At 41.3% G+C, this 18,328-nt stretch overlaps 1 protein-coding gene across 1 annotated transcript in view; it reads left to right on the top strand.

Moving 5' to 3' along the window:
* The window catches only part of calcrl2 (calcitonin receptor-like 2), a 37,312-nt gene extending 19,781 nt beyond the window's left edge, over positions 1–17,531 (top strand). Inside the window, exons 3-13 of the mRNA XM_074642882.1 lie at positions 1,547–1,721; positions 4,426–4,533; positions 5,433–5,545; positions 8,338–8,429; positions 9,470–9,599; positions 9,802–9,955; positions 13,569–13,629; positions 13,969–14,035; positions 15,115–15,333; positions 16,977–17,018; positions 17,168–17,531. Of these exons, the coding sequence (XP_074498983.1) occupies positions 1,547–1,721; positions 4,426–4,533; positions 5,433–5,545; positions 8,338–8,429; positions 9,470–9,599; positions 9,802–9,955; positions 13,569–13,629; positions 13,969–14,035; positions 15,115–15,333; positions 16,977–17,018; positions 17,168–17,452 (1,446 nt within the window). The 3' untranslated portion in view covers positions 17,453–17,531. The remainder of the gene's footprint in view (positions 1–1,546; positions 1,722–4,425; positions 4,534–5,432; positions 5,546–8,337; positions 8,430–9,469; positions 9,600–9,801; positions 9,956–13,568; positions 13,630–13,968; positions 14,036–15,114; positions 15,334–16,976; positions 17,019–17,167) is intronic.
* The last annotated feature ends 797 nt before the right edge of the window (positions 17,532–18,328 follow it).

Below are 18,328 nucleotides of genomic sequence, written 5' to 3'. Positions count from 1 at the left end.
ACAGCGATATCCGTCTGAGAATAACTAACAATAATTAATGTTTAATATGAGTAATGAATACTATTGTAGGATTATTCCTTATTCATGGGCTATTTGGGGATTTACACATTTATATTATATAAACTGAAGCATTGGTTCGAAGCTTCGAAGCATTTGGGTGAGCCCTAACACTAAGTAGGTTTTCACATACAGCATTACTTCTCTCCATACTCCACTACTTTCCCACCTTTACATTAGCCATGCATTTTTATCTAATACCCGTATATCGAAGTGTTTATTGGTTACATATGTTGTGTACATAATGTGTACATAAAATCCCATTTTCTTTGTTCTTAGTATACCTTATAGGGCTGTCAATTGATTAAAATAGTTAGTCGCAAATTAATTGCACATTTTTTAACTGTTCAAAATATACCTTAAAGGGACTGTTTGTAAGAATCAGAAATGCTTGTTAACAGCGACACCTGTGGCCATTAAGTCAACGAAAGTCAGCGTCCTGTTGCTCGGGCTTGTGCTTGCTACATAGACATGAACGAGCATCGCTCAACACAGTGAGGCGACACACGTCAGCTAAAACCACAACATCACTCTATATTTCACCTGCTTGGCAGTAATGTTAGCTGACCAGACGAAGGTCTCTCTATGAATCAATGCTGATCCTAGTGTTGGCTTTTCCTGCTTCAGCTTCCCGACCGCGGTCTGAGGGAACAGGGGAGACACCGGAGTTTTGGTCGGAGACGATAAGGTTTCCTCGCTGTGGAGCCCCGTCACTTCACAAAACACGGGAAACCTCTGTTGGTCTGGAGGAGCTGCAGCATTTATTTCTGCACAAACATCCACTGTACATTCACTAGATATTCTCAGAGCTAAACTAACTCTTCTGCAGTGTGTAGTGAGCGCGCATGCACGTGAGAGTGGAGCGAAAACGAGCGGTGTGTGAGTGAAGGCAAGCAGGCAGAGGAGCAGAGGAGCAGAGTACAGCAGAGACTCCGGCCCTGGAGACTAAAGCTACGTTCTCCCCCGCGTCCAACACTGATTTGCAAGATGGGCTTCACTAGATATAACTTTGCGATTTTGGTGCTTCCGTGTAGTTTATGTTGGAGCCTGAGTCTGAACAGCGTAGCCACACGCGAGTGCGCATGGGACACCGACCCGGATTGATTTATACGTGTAAGAAGTAAAAAACAGTCCCTTTAAAAGGAGATTTGGCAAGTATTTAATACTCTTATCAACATGGGAGTGGGCAACATACTTGCTTTATACAAATGTATGTATATATTTATTATTGTAAATCAATTAGCAACACCAAAAAAAATAAAAATATTGTCCAGAAACCCTCACAGGTACTGCATTTAGCATAAAAAATATGCTCAAATCATAACATGGCAAACTGCAGCCCAACAGGCAACAACAGCTGTCAGTGTGTCAGTGTGCTGACTTGACAAGAGAGATATTTGAGTCTAATAAGAAAGATTATGTCAGGATGAGACATTCATCATTCTAACATCTCAAACATACAGTATGTGATGTGATTTTTTTTACCCAGGTGTCCCAGTCTGAGGATGTGGGCTCCATGGTGGCTGTGGAGAAGGCGGTGGAGGTGCAGCAGGAGAATTTAAGCGACATTTCCTCCGTACTGGGAAACTCCCGACACCAGATCCTGGCTGCTCAGTTTGAATGCTACCTGAAGATAATCCGTGATCCACCACGTACAGATGAAGGTGATGAGACTTTACCAATGTTCTGTTTATTCACAGTTCAGCTGATAACGGAAGTTACATCTCCTTAATGGTATCAACACATTTTATTTCAATCACAACACGATGCTTCCAAGTGAAGCAGTTTTAGTGAAATCACTCCCTCTGCAAATGTAATCACTTTTATTACAAGTAAAACATTTAATTACAGGATATCCTTTTAAAGTTAATCAGTTTTCATTGTGCTTAGATAGCCTTGCCAATAATTCAATGGGCTCCTATTTTAGCACCACTGTAAGCCCCCCAGGAAGAGCGCCGGGCTTTGAAGCAAATTTGACATTCTATGAATAGTAGTCGGCCCATCACTTTGGTCCAGACTGAAATATCTCAATAACTATTGGATGGATTGCCTTTAAATTTTATACTGACATTTCTTATACAGACGTATATAGATATACAGAAAGTTGCGTGACACTGTTTGCGAAACAATCAGAAATGGAGGAAAAAATATTGTAGCTGTCTGTGGGCATCTAGAGCTACGATAGTCCATCATATTGGTACAAAGACCGGACTAAACTCTGTGTATAAATGTATGTATATAAACCACAGACTGTCTATGGTATAAACAACAACGTCACTGATGTTTTTATGCCTAGATGACGTTATCTTGAGCGTTGATGGAGCAGCTGCATAGCCTGGCACTGATCGATCTGAATTCAGAAAACAAGCATTATAAAAGTTGTTTGATTTTCGTCATGCGGACAGACCCCGACAAAGCATGAATTCATACTTTTCATCATTACGTAGTTATTTCGGCATCATTTTGATCCGTTACTTGCAATTAAATCACAGCACAGTCAGTTTATTTTAGGTTCATACTGCAGTAGCGACGTGTGCCTTTCTAGATAAAGTCAGTGCAACAGCACCGTATGTGAATACAGCTCGCTGCCGGGTGATGTTTTGAACCCAGACACGACAACGTTTGGTTTTCCGACATATCTGTGACTTCCACAACATGTAAAAAGCAGCAACAGTGGTTATTAACAAGCTCCTTCTCACTTCTCTCCGGCGCGTCTAGTGCGAATGAACACAAATGATACCGGCGGTTCAACTTGTGAAAGTAAAGTGAGGCCAAAATTTGCTTCACTGTTGGTGTGAACACAGCAAAAGACATTTCCAAATCTTACACATGAGAGCTAGTAGTTAACTCTCTCTGCTGTTCTGAAAAATAAAAAGCTGCTCACGCGTACGTCAGTGGTTCAGCCTCCTGTAGCCTATGTGATCGGCCAAAAACATGGCTCTTGGCTTAAGGAGCCAGTGTTTTTGGCATCAAAGCTAGTAAAGCAGACACAGCTTGTCCCTTCAGCTCACTTTGATCCATCACTGTTAGCTTAATTTTAGTTTACCGACTCTCAACTTCTCTGCTCAGCATAATTAATGTTCAGTGAGATAAATTTCTAACGAACATGCAGATTTCTATACATGCATTACTGGTTGCCCTACTTATTAACAGTTTCCAGTGTGTGCACACACTAAGAGAGAGAGAGACAGAGAGGAAGTGAGTGTGAAAGAAAGGAAACTTGCCCTTTGTCTCTTTCCCAGTGCCTGTTACTCCCGCACAGTGCTTCACTGCCTTTGAAATGTTATTTTGTGCTCCGTTTCCCAGCATGCCGCAGTACAACGTAGTCCCGTCAGGTTTCCTGGTATTGTTGACAAGCTTTGTGCCAGCCGCAGTTAGACACATAGTTTAGTGTAACACACCATTTATGTTGAATAGATCATTTATATGGTTCATCCTGCCAGGGAGTTTATTAAAAATGTAAGTTCCCTACCTTTATGATTTTCTGTTGACATGTGTGCCACCGACAGCTCAGACACATCACACAGCTGGTATAGTTTATGTGTTGAGTGATTATACATTACAGTAGACTTCTCAAATGTTCGTTTAAAATGTAATCCAAAGCTATTATTTCTGATGGTATAATCTTACTTTAGTGTTCTTAAAGGTTTACTAAGACAATCTGAAATTTTGTCTGGATATGTTTCTCAAAATAATTTAAACCATAATGCCCTTAAGAGCACAGAGAAAAGAAGAAGCTGAATATTAAAGGAATATGAATCTGTGATTTCTGGCGATTTTGCCGCAGACAACAATACTCTTCACAATTTATCATTAAATGTCAAAATGTGCCCTTTTGTACCTTCAGCAATTAGACTGTTAAATGAGAGGAACAGTACAAAAACACTGCCTTGACCACACAAATTTCCCTATTTGGGATAATAAAGTTTACCTTGACCTAATATAAGACACCAACAGGCTGAAACATCTTTCCTTGGAGGAATCCTCTAAAGTGATGCCTTTTATGATTCTTTATTTGATTGAAATAGAAGAAGAAAGGGGTGGTTAGCATGAGCAGGGGTACTGTAGCCTCAGTGGCTGAACAGCTCCACCTACAGAACTCAAACTTCAACATAAGACTGTACAGAACACATGATGCTACGTTTAACAACATATAATACTATTTATAGAATTAGCATTTAGCACCAGGGACAGAGACACCGTTCAATAAACAAACAATTTATGTCGAAGAAGGTCTTATGAAGCGTGACAGGATTAGGTGCCTCACTTGTGCATACATCACTTTGAAACTAGAGGTGGAAGAAGGTTACACAGTGCTCATTCTCATCTCCTGATTTCTGTGTCATGTCCGTATACTGCCCTCTGTAGGCAGCTACTGTAACCGTACGTGGGACGGCTGGCTGTGCTGGGGGGATTCAGCTCCAGGGAATGTCATGCAGATGTGTCCCGAATACTTTTTCGACTTTGACCCTGCTGGTGAGGCCTTAACACACACACACACTCACACACACACATATATATGCAAGCACAACTGTTTATTTTGTGTGTCTTGTATTTCCCTTTTGTTTGTATTGATATGTGTAAGGCTTTTTTATTTTTATTTTTTTATTTTTTCTGTGATTTGGTGGGTTGGCCATAGCGTCTTGACTACTTTTTGCTGTTTGTATAATGCAAAAAAGAACTAATACTCTCTAATGGGAAATTAAGATTTTCATTGTCTATTTGCAACACGTTCTGTTCCCAACTCGTCACATACCGCTTTGTCACGCCTCTGGGGTCACGCCTCTGGGGTCACGCCTCTGGGGTCACGCCTCTGGGGTCAAGCCTCTGGGGTCACGTGTCTGGGGTCATGCCTCTAGGCGTCACTTTATATCTGGCATCAAAACCACTATAGTTAGGTTTAGGAAAGAAATACACGGTTGGGCTTATGTATATATTATGTATTATGAAAATGACACTGAACGTTGAGAACACGGGACACGAGCGAACAGCTGATTGTAACGTGACACACAGAACACGAACAGCGGCCACCTGGATGAAAGCCTTGTGTTTGTTGGACCCATCCACCTCCCTTTCCCTCTCACCCGCTCTGTGTGTGTGTGTGTTTTCGCTATTTAAACTACGTCACCACACTCCCAGCGCACTTTCCCGGGGCTTTTACTGTTGCTGCGGATGGGTTTACATTATAGTTAATGGAACGCCTGGTGTGTCTCATACCGGCGTGAAAGGGTGCCGTATGTGCCAACGGCCGTGACAAAGCCTCGGTATTTAATGCCCTGGGAATGAGAACGGGCTGCTATTTGGCACCTGATTTCACCTAAATCAAACCATAAGCAAAGTTTCTGTTGTGTAAATTATAATGCTGTCTTCAACAGAGAAGGCCACCAAAGTGTGTAATCCTGGTGGCCAGTGGTTCCACCACCCAGAGAGCAACAGAGTCTGGACTAACTACACCCAGTGTCAGGCCTACACCAAAGACAAACGCAAGGTAACACGCTATGCCGTGAAGCTGCTGTGTATGAGGGGATTTCAAAGGTTTATTAGAGTAATAAAATCAAGGCTTGTAGCCCTCTTTCAAGCGGACTGATGCACATAACCATGTGACTATAAAAAAGGCCTTAAAATATGTGTGAATGGATGTTTCTTTATTATTTTATTTGTGTTTATTATATCCTTTATTTAACCAGAAAGGTTCCATTGAAATATACAATATCTCTTCTGCAAGAGTCCTGGTCAAGATGGGCAGCAAGTACAAACGGCGACAGATAACATCACAAAGAAAAAATACAAGTACAAACAGGGACAGATAACATTACAATTAAAAACATACCAATACACAAAAACAGACACAAAACAGACAGGACAATGCACGAAGAACATTACCCTTACATAAAACAAGGAGAGATGTAATGTACTGGGTTTTAGTCTCTGGGCAGGTAGGTAGAATAATAAAATAGTACGAAAAATTAGACATTAAAAGAGTACAATAGTACAAAAGTCAATAAAAGTATACAAACACATTCAGAATTTTGCACCCCCCCTGCCCCCCTCGAGTGGTTGACCGAGCAGCTTGTATTGCTTTTTCTGAGCCGAGTGTAACAGTGTTCTTCAGGGGTGGAGGAGCAGCGTTTGAGTGCATGATTAAATTAAAAAATTCAACAGTGGTGATATTGACATGTTTTAATCGTAAGTTTTAAGTTTAAGTGCAGTATAATTTGCTAAATGTTTATGTTTAGTTATTTTGCACAAATTAAGACTACACAAACATAACAAAAATAAATAATATACAGTGCAGGAAGAGGCAAAAAACTCACTGTTAATGCAGTACAGCTGACAGGAAGTAAACTTGGACCAAAGCTGTTGCCCTAGCAACAGAATGGCAATGAAAAGGTCTGTAGGTGAACGGATGAAATGCAAAGTGCACCTTTTCCTTGGCACGGTGTGGAAATGTAATCCAAACCGACTACAGGAAACAACACCGGCAGGGATTATGACAGACGTTGATATGTGATAGTCAGGAGTTATTCGTGCTTGGACAGCTGAGCATAACAACATGCACTGAGGGCTAACTGCAGTCCTGACTCACTCACTTGTGTGTGAGTGAACTGAACACCGGAGACTGTAAACTAGTTTGACATTCTCCAAACTGTCAAAATCTCTGTAGGATCAAAGGTTAGCATGTTACTTTAATTCACACGCCTTGATAAGTGAGGTGAAAGAAATACCATCCTCACCACATCGGGCTAATCAGAGTGCAATATTCAAAAATACTGCTGCTACTTAAAGGGGACCTATTATGCTTTTGTGCTTTTTCCCTTTCCTTTAGTGTGTTTATATAGTTTTTTTGTGCTTGTAAAAGGTCTGCAAAGTTACAAAGCCCAAAGTCCACGGCAAAGTGAGTTACTCTCCACAGAAACGCTGCTCCTGAACTGCCTGAAACGCCTCGCTTCAAGTCCTGACCTTTCTTTCATAACATGGTGATGTCACCAAGTAACACAAGTACCACATCTGCATAATACCTGCCTAGCGTCTAGCTTGGCATGCACCTAAACAAAGTTAGTTAGAGCGGAGTCCGAAGAGTTTGGTCCGGTTGACCAATCACAACAGAAGGCCAGCAGACCAATCAGAGCAGACTGGGCTTTTTGAGAAGGAGCTCAAACAGAGGTGAAAAGAGGTGCTGCAGCACCGCCGGTATGAGAACAATATAGCGTTTTTTGTTTTCTTTACCTGGAGCAGATGACCATATAAAGAAATCCGGCACAAACTTACGTTAGCCTGTAGCCAAAGTAAAAAAAAAACGTTGGAAAGAGAGCAATTCACAACTGTCAAAAGCCTGTCTGAAGCCTGATGTTTTTGCACACAGGAAATACTTTTACATACGTTTACCTCATTATTTGACACTTTGGCCACGTTTATTATGAACATCCAACATTGTAACATTTCATATATAAGAGAAAATAAGGAAAAGTGAAATAAGTCCCATTTAAAGCATGTAAACATGTTCTTGTAGAAACCCAAAAAAAATTTTGCACCTGAAAATGAGCATGATATGTACCCTTTAAATATTTTATGTTCTATCGTCTAATTGTTTTGTGTGCCATTGCCTGTTTTTTCTTGTATAAGATTGGTTATATATGATCAAATTTGGAGATGCAAAATTACTGTTAGCATCAGGGAATCTCTGAAGCAGATAGTGAGATTACTGATCATCTTTACATCCTTGGAATTCAAACTCAACATCTAACATGCAGAGTTATGTCTCTGTGGAGTTCAGGTTTAAAATGTAAGCTTCTTCCTCTAGTTTTTGATGTGGGATTAATCATTTGAATTCACCTCATGTCTACAAGTACCGTCTATACTGACTTAAACCCGCAGGTCATTTAGGATTTGTTCCACTTGGAGGATGGCGAAGCTCCCAGATATTTCTCTAGCAATGGTCCTTGTAAAGATTGTCTTCCATGAATCTCATTTATTTGCCATGACATTTGGCCAACAGTAGGATTATGTTCCCCAGTGCATCTAAATTGATGGCCATTCAGGAAACATTTTCTTTTCTGAATTTCCCCAAAAGGCTCATATGCTCTACAGATGTTTCCTTTGCTGTGGTCCATGCTTCAAAGAGCATTTGTCTTTTGATAACAAACTGTATAGATGTAAACTATGCAAACACTGTAACTGCTTTACTACGCTGATTTACGTCTTGAACTTAAAATATATCCATTCTTATTAAGTGAATTTATTCCTATTTATCATGAATATACCACTTCTTTGTCCCTGCAGTTTGCCCTCAGTCTCTACTCACTGGCCGTGGTGGGTCACGGCCTGTCTATTGTCTCCCTGATCATCTGTCTGATCATCTTCTCCTACTTCAAGTGAGTCAGGACTTCTCTTCTAATGTCCGATCTGACTCAACACCTCGACAGTCTTCATATACCTCTCCTACTTTTTCTTTCCTATTTCAGTGTCAGTTTGTGTATGACGGCTTAGAAACCGGTATAAGCTGCTTGTACAAATAAGGAAACAATGTTGATGTTTATAACATAATCACGACAATATGGTCGGTGTAATCCTGCGCTGTGTATCAGTTTATGTGGAGAAAAAGTAAATAGTTTCAAGCTGGGGTAGGCAATATATTTTTGGCGTCATTGGGGGAAAAAAATTCCATAATAACCTTTCAGCATATTGTAATTCAAGTGTTCTGAGAGAGAACTAGACTTCTGCACCTCCTCATGGCTCTGTTTTCCCGTTCATTCCTATGAGAGTTGCTCAGTGGTGCATGAAGCCAAAATAGCTTGACTGCCAAAAGATAAAGTACCCGGAACATCCGGCGATTTTCCGCATCCATTGGGTCTGTAGAGCTGGCGCAGTAGCGTTTCCTTTAACTCGGCATCCCAGCCCTCGCTCAAGCCTCGGTTTGGGTCTCATTCATATGGACAGAGGAAGGAAAATAGGTTGGGATTCAGCTATAAGTGCATTTAACTTTTAGGACATAATAATTTAAATAAGGGCTATTCAAGTGTTCATACTGGGAAGTCGATTTGCCTAAAAAAAATGAGGTAAAGGTGCTGAGTTACAGACGTCTCTTTCCCAATATAAGTCTATAGGAAAAAGTATTTTTGGGCCCAATGGCATCAGGTGACGGACACGGAAGTTGGCCATTATGAAAATTAGCTTGAAAGCCCGGCGCCCTTCCTCGTATTTCCACTTCTACCACTTGAATTACAATATGCTGAAAGGTTATTATGGAATTTTTGCCTAATAATGCCAAAATAAACTGCCTCCCTCAGCTTTAAGTTGTGGGTATTTTTTATTTTTGCTAGAAAATCGTCCAAAACTGTTTGTTTACAATTTTATAGAAACATTAACTATACCTTTCCTTCCCTCTCTCTGTCTGTCTGTTTCTCTCTTCCAGGAGTCTTAGCTGCCAGAGAATCTCCCTCCACAAGAACATGTTTCTCTCCTTCATCTTGAACTCCATTGTTACTATAATGTGGCTCTCGCTCAATGTAGCTAATGACCAAACCCGAAACGCCAGCAACCCTGTGAGCTACTGGATTTATCTTTCATCAATATTTCATCCCATTGCACTAATGAATTTCCTAATTTCCCCATGTTAAAAAAAAGTCCCACACTTAACTTAATGGTGTGCTCATCTGGCATTATAGTCCACATCTATGTGCATTACTCAAACTGTGACTGGTTCTCTGTTTGTAATTATTTACTGTATGGATTCCTGTCCGTCAGTTGAGCTGTAAGGTCGTGGCTGTGCTTAATCAGTATACGTCTACTTCCACCTACTTCTGGATGCTGTGTGAAGGCATCTACCTCCACACGCTCATCATAGTGGCTGTCTTTGTTGGGGAACAGCAGCTCTTCTGGTACTACGTCCTGGGATGGGGTGAGTCAGGAGGGTCTTAATCTCTAGAAACAGATTCTGCATTCACATGTAGAAATGTAATCTGGGAACCCACCGGCTATCATCTGACAATGATTTTGCTTTTTATTGGTTTAAAATGAACTTGCAAACTGGCTACTTGTGAAACAATGCAGTCGTATACGTCGTCTCTCACTCCAACTCCAGTCTCGCATCTGAAGTTGCTAATAGGACTGTACAAAATTAGCAGCGTGCAGAAAAGGAAGTCCTCATCACAGGCGCAGTGGTTCAGTTGGTTCAGGGAGCTCACTGAACCCCCTAGTGGCCGTAGCTAAAAATGCATGTAGGGATATCTATATTTTTTTATAATAACACAGAACTAATAATTTATTGTAATGATGAATAATATCGACCTTGTATCTTCTTATTGACAGCATTTAAGTATCATAGTGCAACAAGGATATGATACCAGCAGATTCAGGGCAAATATGAAGGAGTTAAATTAATACAATACATTACAATTGCATTTTGTGGGTGATTATGGCTGTCATTCACTCTCAATGCTAATAATGCTACTTCATAATACCTCATGAGCAATACTCCAAGTGAAGAGTTACTGCATTATCCTCAACAGACGTTGACATTCAAGGTTAACAGTACTGTTAAGTCTTCCAAATGCAAGTGCCCAAACATTCATTCACTCATAAGTGCACCTGAATTTATGAGAGCGTCTGCAATCTGTGACTATATTTTAGTCTTGAATTCTTTTGTTGCACTGAGAACATCACATTTCCACCATAATTCAATACATAAATGTATCCTTGAAGCCAGAATGTACCTGTGCTTAGATAAGTGGGCTTTTCATCTCAGCTCTCATGCAGGCATCCAGCTCTCATGTATTAGTAATGGGTTCTTTGGTTCTTCAGTCTCTCTAAGGCTCACATCTTTTTATATCTTTACTGTATAGTGTGCCTGTAATGAGCATGACACATGTCCTTCATGCCAGCTTCACTTTGAACTCACTGCTGTTGCTGCTGGTACTGAAAGCTTTCTGACTTGAGCTTTCTATAAGGGTCTGGTGTGTAGCATGTAAGGGGATCTATTGGCAGAAATGGAATATAATTATATTTCATTTTTTTTATAAACTGGAAAAACAAAGTTTTGAAACTTGTGTTTGGTGGATTATTTCTCTGTTGTTACAATGCTAATTGGCATTGTATTTTACATCGTTGGAAAGCCTGTTTATTTACCTTCGCAATGATGTCCAACTTGTAGGGATCATGCATTTGTGGGATGAGCAGCACAGCTGATTATGTGGGGAGTGCCCAAGAAAAATTTGCCAAAATGCTCCGTCAATGGTAAACAGTGTATTCTCCTGTTGGTATTGACTCTTGTTTTGAGTTGTTTGGTGGATTGGATGATTGAACTCTCTATCAGTAACAAGGAACAAACAAGACATATTGGCCATTTTACACTTTATTCATTTAATACACCGTCAGGAGCCTCAGCAGCGGTGGAAGATCCATATGCAGCCAAAACAGCCTGGCACCTCCTCCTCATGTTGGTCACCAACCTGGTCACACGTTGCTGTGGGATGGCATTCCATTCCTCAACCAGGATTCGTTGCAGGTCAGCCAATGAGGTTGTGTTGGTCACTCTAACATGTACAGCACGCCTAAGCTGATCCTACAAGTGTTGAATTGGGTTGAGGTGTGGACTCTTGGCAGGCCGTTCCATTCTCTCTACTCCCACATTGAGGAGGTAGTCTGTGATAACCCTGGCTCTGTGGGGGCGAGCGAGGATGAAGTTAGGTGCCAGATTGTGGAGATATGGGATCGCCACTGGCTGCAGAATCTTATCCCGACATCTCACTGCATTGAGATGGCCTTCAATGATGACAAGCCTTGTTTTGCCAGTGAGGGAGATGCCCCCCCTATCCATGACACTGCCCCCACCAAAAGCTGTTACTCCATCGGTTCAACAATCAGCATAGCGTTCTCCGCGTCGTCTCCATACTTTGACCCTGCCATCCAACTTTCACAGACAAAACCTGGACTCATCGCTGAACATGACATTCCCCCACATGTTCAGGTTGCATTGTCTGTGTTGTCGAACAGGCCTGACGGTGAAGGGCAGTCATTGCAGGCTTCCTGGTAGCCTTCTGAGAATACACTGTTTACCATTGGCAGAGCATTTTGGCAAATTTTTCTTGGGCGCTACCCACATAACCAGCTGTGCTGCTCATCCCACAAATGCATGATCCTTACAAGTTGGACATCATTGCGAAGGTAAATAAACAGGCTTTCCAACGATGTAAAATACAATGACCATTAGCATTGTAACAACAGAGAAATAATCCACCAAACACAAGTTTCCGAACTTTGTTTTTCTAGTATATATATATATATATATATATATATTATATAAAAGTATGTTTTCTGTAGTGTATAATCACCTGAAAATAAGAATCGTTGTGTTTTCGTAACATTAAAATGAGCCGTTTATATCTACATAGGGAGCGGGTCCTTTCCACAGAATGGACAAACCAAACACTGGCTCTAGATAGTGCCATTCGCGTTTTTAGCTTTTTTCACGTTTTCGTGTCGGTCACTGAAGTTCTCCTACACGCTTAGCACACGGGAGAAGTTTCAGTTGGTTGTAATCTGCAACCTCACCGCTAGATACCGCCAAATCCTACACACTGGACCTTTAAAGGTATAATATGTAACAGTTGTCGTTGCTGTTTGTAACACACGACATTCATAGTTGGCCGCTCCTCCTCGGCTCAGCGAGTGAGTGAGGGAGAGAGAGAGAGAGCAGCGATGGTTGAGCGAGCTGTAGAGTGAATGAAGAGAGGCAGCGGCGTTAGTGAGGACACAGCAGTGAATCAGAGAAATAAAACGTTATTGCTGAAACCTAGAAACGTCCCGAACACAGATAAATAATAAGAAAAGAGAAAATACAGGCAGAGGGCAGGTACTCTGTAGATACAGACACCACCACACACTTCTAGTAAGACGTAAGTGATGATTGAGAGAGATTATTTTTGAATCATATGTATACATTTTTTTTTTTTTTAATTCCTGCTCATTATACCCTTAACAGAAAATGTATATAGCCACTTGGGTAAGTAAGTTGCTTAAAGTTACTTAAAGGTACTTAAAGGTACTTAAAGGAACAGTTTAACATTCGGGGAAATATTCTTATTCGCTTCTTGTGTTAGATCTGAAGATCGATACCACTGTCATTATGTGCGACCAATACGAAGCTACAGCCAGCAGCCAATTAGCTTCACTTAGCACTGAAAACATCATATCTCAAATTATTGTTTTTAAACTTGGGTTTTTGTATGGATTAAATAAATGACATGTGACAAGTTAATTATTCGGCAAGAAAGTGAATATGAATATTTCCCAAAATGTCGAATCATTTCTTTAAAGTTAGTTTAAAAATAATGAACAAAATTTCTTTCAATAAAATATATTATTATTATAACTAATCTAGTCTATCAATATATTGAGGCGCTGTATTACTTTTCATATTATGTTTTGATATTGTGATGCAGCTGCAGAAGCCTGTGTAGAGATCCAGGATGCCAGTCTGATATTTCTGTCTGTGTTTCCCTCTCTGTCCAAAGGTTTTCCCATCGTTCCTGCCGTCACGTATGCTGTGGCCCGCGGGTTTTTCTATAACGACAAGTAAGACGTAGTGTGTTTGCTGTTCTTCTGTGAAGCCCAAGTCCAGATCAAGGCCAGGAATGTTGCAGTATGCAGTCTACTGTGACATAACTACAGGCTTGGGGGTTTCTCCCTCTGTCTCCTTCCTCTGACCTTCTACTCTGTTTCAGGCTGAGAGGATTTGTAAGATATCGATTGTCCTCATCAAGTGGTATTTGCGTGAAGCCCTTTGTTTGCTGAGTCTAGCATTAATGATGAACGATTCAGGCTTTCAGTGATTTAGGTCACTTTGCATGAAAATCTCACTGGAATGGAGTCTGGAATTTCAGTTTTTTTTTTGTCTCTCTGTGTTTGTTTCAGGTGTTGGATCAGCTCTCACACATATCTGCTCTATATCATTCATGGGCCCATTCAAGCTGCACTAGTTGTGAGTAATTAATAAAAGTATAATTTTATATATACACATATAAGGTATTCCCACTTGATATACGATTACTATGAACAGATTGTATCTTGCTTGCTCGAAATTTATCTTCAAAACACTGCACTAACTGTGGTAACAACAACACACTGGCAGGGTGGAGATGGCTGAGCAGGGTTTTTGAGGAGATCTTGATTATGGTGATGCAGTGCAGCTGGTGACTCCGGCGCACCTGCAGATAAATCATGCACAACACAGAGAGAGTGCAGCTCTTAGGCAGACAGGTTACCATGAAACATAAAGTTCAAGGAGCAGATGTAAAACAAAACTGCTTTTCAAATACTTAGTGACAACAAAGGGCGTAATGGTACTTCCACCTGAATCTTATCATGTAGATACAATGTGGTACAGATGCAAATACAGTCAATTCAGATACGCTACTGGCAGTAATCAGTCAGTTTCTAATTTACTGACTTTCTGTTTCTGAAAACATTTTACGCAAGAAATAGTGCATTACAGTAACAGAATCTTAATTCATATTTGATCAGCGCTGCCTAGTTTGACCGTTTGATCGGAGTTCGCGAGTGATTGACAGCTGCCTCCGTTGAATGAACAGCCAATAAGAACGCTCTCTCTCTCTGAAATTACCTGTGATTGGCCAAAGTCTCCCGTCAGAGCCGTGAGGAGATGCAGAAGTCTAGTTATCTCTCAGAAAACATGAATTACTATATGCTGGAAGGTTAATATGGACTTTTTGCCAAATGATGCCAAAAATATTCTGCCTACTGCAGCTTTAATCTGACACTGAGATGTAAAAGCATTTAAACAACAAAAACTCATCAAAATTATATTGTGTTTTCTCCATGCATACTAACAGGAAAGGAGGTTGTAAGAGACTAACTTCCATGAGCATGTTATTTAAAGGTGTCACCATCAGGCCAGTCATTGCCACTCTTTAGATACAGTAATATGCATAGATGGCCCTTCCCTTCAAGTTTAGTAAAGTCAGATACTGCAATATCACAACAGATTTCTGTCTCTCCCTTCTCTTCCTCTTTCATTTCATCATCTATCAATCTATCTAGGTGAACTTATTCTTTCTCCTGAACATCGTCCGGGTTCTAATCACCAAGTTGAAGGAGACCCACTGCGCTGAGTCCACAGCCTACATGAAGGCAGTGAGAGCCACCCTCATCCTCATTCCTCTGCTGGGAGTCCAGTTCATCCTTTTCCCCTGGAGGCCGGAGGGACGCATCAGCCGGGCCATCTATGATTTCTTTGTAAATATCGTCAGCCACTTCCAGGTATGGTCAACAATGAACTGCACATTTAGATTTGAACAAAAGGATGATACTGCTACTCGCCACAGAATTTGGATTTAAGTTAACTATAACCAATTTTACACTAATAGCCTTATGAATACATTTTAATTTGGTGTTTGGCATGAAGGCTTTCCATGCTATTAAATACCATTCAACTCCATAGTAAATACCATTTCATTTTCATTAAAGGGACAGTGTGTAGGATTTGGCAGCATGGTTGCAGATTGCAACCAACTGAATACCCCTCCGCTCACTCCTCCCTTTTCAAGGCTGCGGTAACGTGAGCCGTCGAGTGCGAAACCGTGGTAACACTGTTCGCCTCACTCAGAGGTCATCCTTACCATAATAACACTACTTTAGGAGCAACCGAAGTCAGACGGCGGCTGGCGGTACCACGGTTTTGCACTCTACGTCTCACGTTACCGCAGTTTCACAAGGGTGTCAGAGAACTACGGCGGCCTTCAGGTAACTAAAAACATGGTGGACTCTCTGAAGAGGCGTCAGGTGCCATTGTAGCAACTGCCCAATCCGTTCTGCGCATGTGCGGGCACGCCTACCCACTATACCTTGCGGGAATACCCGCCCCTACTTTGCCTCTGATTGGCTACTGGCTTCTAAACCTAAACGCTACCGGTAGGCTCCGGAGCTGCCGTGGCTGAGGAGAGCGGCTTAACCACAGCAGCGCCAAAAGCAGGCTACCCGGTCCGAACACGATATGTTTTTTCATCATTAAATTCACTGCTGAGAATTTTTGAGTCAAGAAATCAACTGTGTAGATTTCGAATATTGGCAGTTTTACGAAAAATTGATTGACGTTTTTGGAGTTGAGAAGCTCCATAAAAGCCAGCCACCTGGCCAGGCACACTGACAGAATCTGCTATGAGCTGGCTGGAGCTCTATACAGACTGGCTAGCGACCCGGCCAATCACGCTCACAGAACCCGCTGTTTCAAGAGACCGTCTCCTAGACAAGAGGCTTTTATTTTCCTGTTGCGTTCATGTTTAGGAGCAAGTACCCAATCAGAGGCAGAGTAGGGCGGGTCATCCCGCAAGGTATACTGGGTAGGCGCACCCGCACATGCGATATCGTATCGAGCAGCCGGGACAGATCGGGTACTGACAAGAGGACCCGCTCCCTATGTAAATATGAAGGGCTCATTCTAAGCTAACGAAAACACGATTCTTAGCGTCAGGTGATTATACACAAATGAAAATATAGTTATCAATTTTATATTCCATTTCTGCTAATACATCCCCCGTAATGTTACACACTGTTCCTTTAAGCAACAACATCAACAACTTTTAACAATTTCCTCCACACTGCGGCGCCGTTCTGTAGAGCCGTTCTGTGCTGCTGTATTTGAATAAACAAGTGCTATTGGGCCTCTTGCTTTTGGAAGCTGGACCTTCAGCTGCTCTGTATATTAATATTAATATTAGAAAAACAGGTTTCTAGTGATTGCCAGTCTCAAATTCACAGCAACTAGAGAGAAAGAAAGTATACCTCATTTGGTCCATGTTTTTCAAATAAAACATGATGATTCATTTACATTTATTATTTACAGGATAATTTCACTGACATCTGTGCCTGTATAAATATTTAATCAATGTCCTATTGCTTTGCAGGGACTCCTGGTGGCTATTATATTCTGCTTCTGCAATGCTGAGGTACATTAAAACTATCATATTTCATGTTTCAAAGACACTTTAAACTGCTGGGACTCGTTATGACCCAGATAATGTAAACTGTTGTGTCACATACAAGATGCTGCACGTAGCCTCGAACTAGACTAAACTAAACTTTTGTTGACGTCCAGGCCCAGTCGGCACTGAGGAGGAAGTGGGCTCAGTGGAAGTCTGCCTGGGGTAAAACCGGCTGGGGAGAGACACCCACCACCAACAACCACTTCAACTACCACAACAACTCCTCCATTACCGAAACCAGCCGCGCCACCATCAGCTTGGATGAGACTGCGCCTTATCAACAACATGAAAACAGCCAATTCCTGTCCCAGGAGCAGAAAAAAGCCAACGGGCAGCAGAATACATGCAGCAACGGGGAGGTGGACATTTTCAACAAGTTGGAGACCACTGACATCTGACTGGAGGAAGCACGGAGGTGATGGTTGATACGCCAAACACACACACACACACACACACACACACACACACACACACACACACACACACAGAGAGAGAGAAAGACAAAAAAAAGAGAGGTTGCAGGTGAATTTTCAAAATAAAGGTAAACTGATTGGGCAGTGTATGTACAGAATATAAGAAGAGCACTTAAAAAGGATGTGAACATACACATTTTTATAGTGACAGCTCCAGTTTTTGGACTCTTATTGAGAAAAAAATTATTTATATCATGGTGTCATCCTGTAATCCTAGTATAGTCATGTTTTTGCGTACATGTGTTGTCGCTGGAATGAAGTCCACTTATGTATTTCGGTTATTGTTTTTTCTAGTTTTTATAATGTGTTTCTTGTTAAAATGTAGTGTTACAAATCCCAAACCTGCCATTTTTGATATCCCAAATGCAGAGCTGTTTATGTAATCTGTTGCCTTATGAAGCCTCTTAATGCTTTACCTGTGCACCACTGTGACCAATGAATGTCATAGCCCACTGATGTGATCCATATGTTCTTTTGCATGCTTTTTGTCGTCACTGACCTGCGAAAAAGCGAGCATCCCAATTTAACCCGTCTTTCAGAAAATGAAAACCAACCACACTGAGAGAGAAACTAGGACTCTCAGTCAGAGGAAGTGTACGATGGGCCAGAAGACCTAAAGTTTTGAACATACTCTACTTCATTTTTCATTGCATGTAATCTGCCCTAGAAACAAAGAACGTATATTGCCAAGAAGTGAAAGTCAATTGTTCGTTCCATTGCAACATCAGCACCCAGCAGCAAAGCTACGCTTCCGCCATTTTGGACTGAAAGCGTACCCGGACGCCAGTAAAACGTCCGCAT

The sequence above is a fragment of the Sebastes fasciatus genome, chromosome 8 (genome assembly GCF_043250625.1).
Source record: "Sebastes fasciatus isolate fSebFas1 chromosome 8, fSebFas1.pri, whole genome shotgun sequence".
Classification (NCBI taxonomy): Eukaryota; Metazoa; Chordata; class Actinopteri; order Perciformes; family Sebastidae; genus Sebastes; species Sebastes fasciatus.
This window is presented reverse-complemented; position numbering and strand designations above follow the sequence as displayed.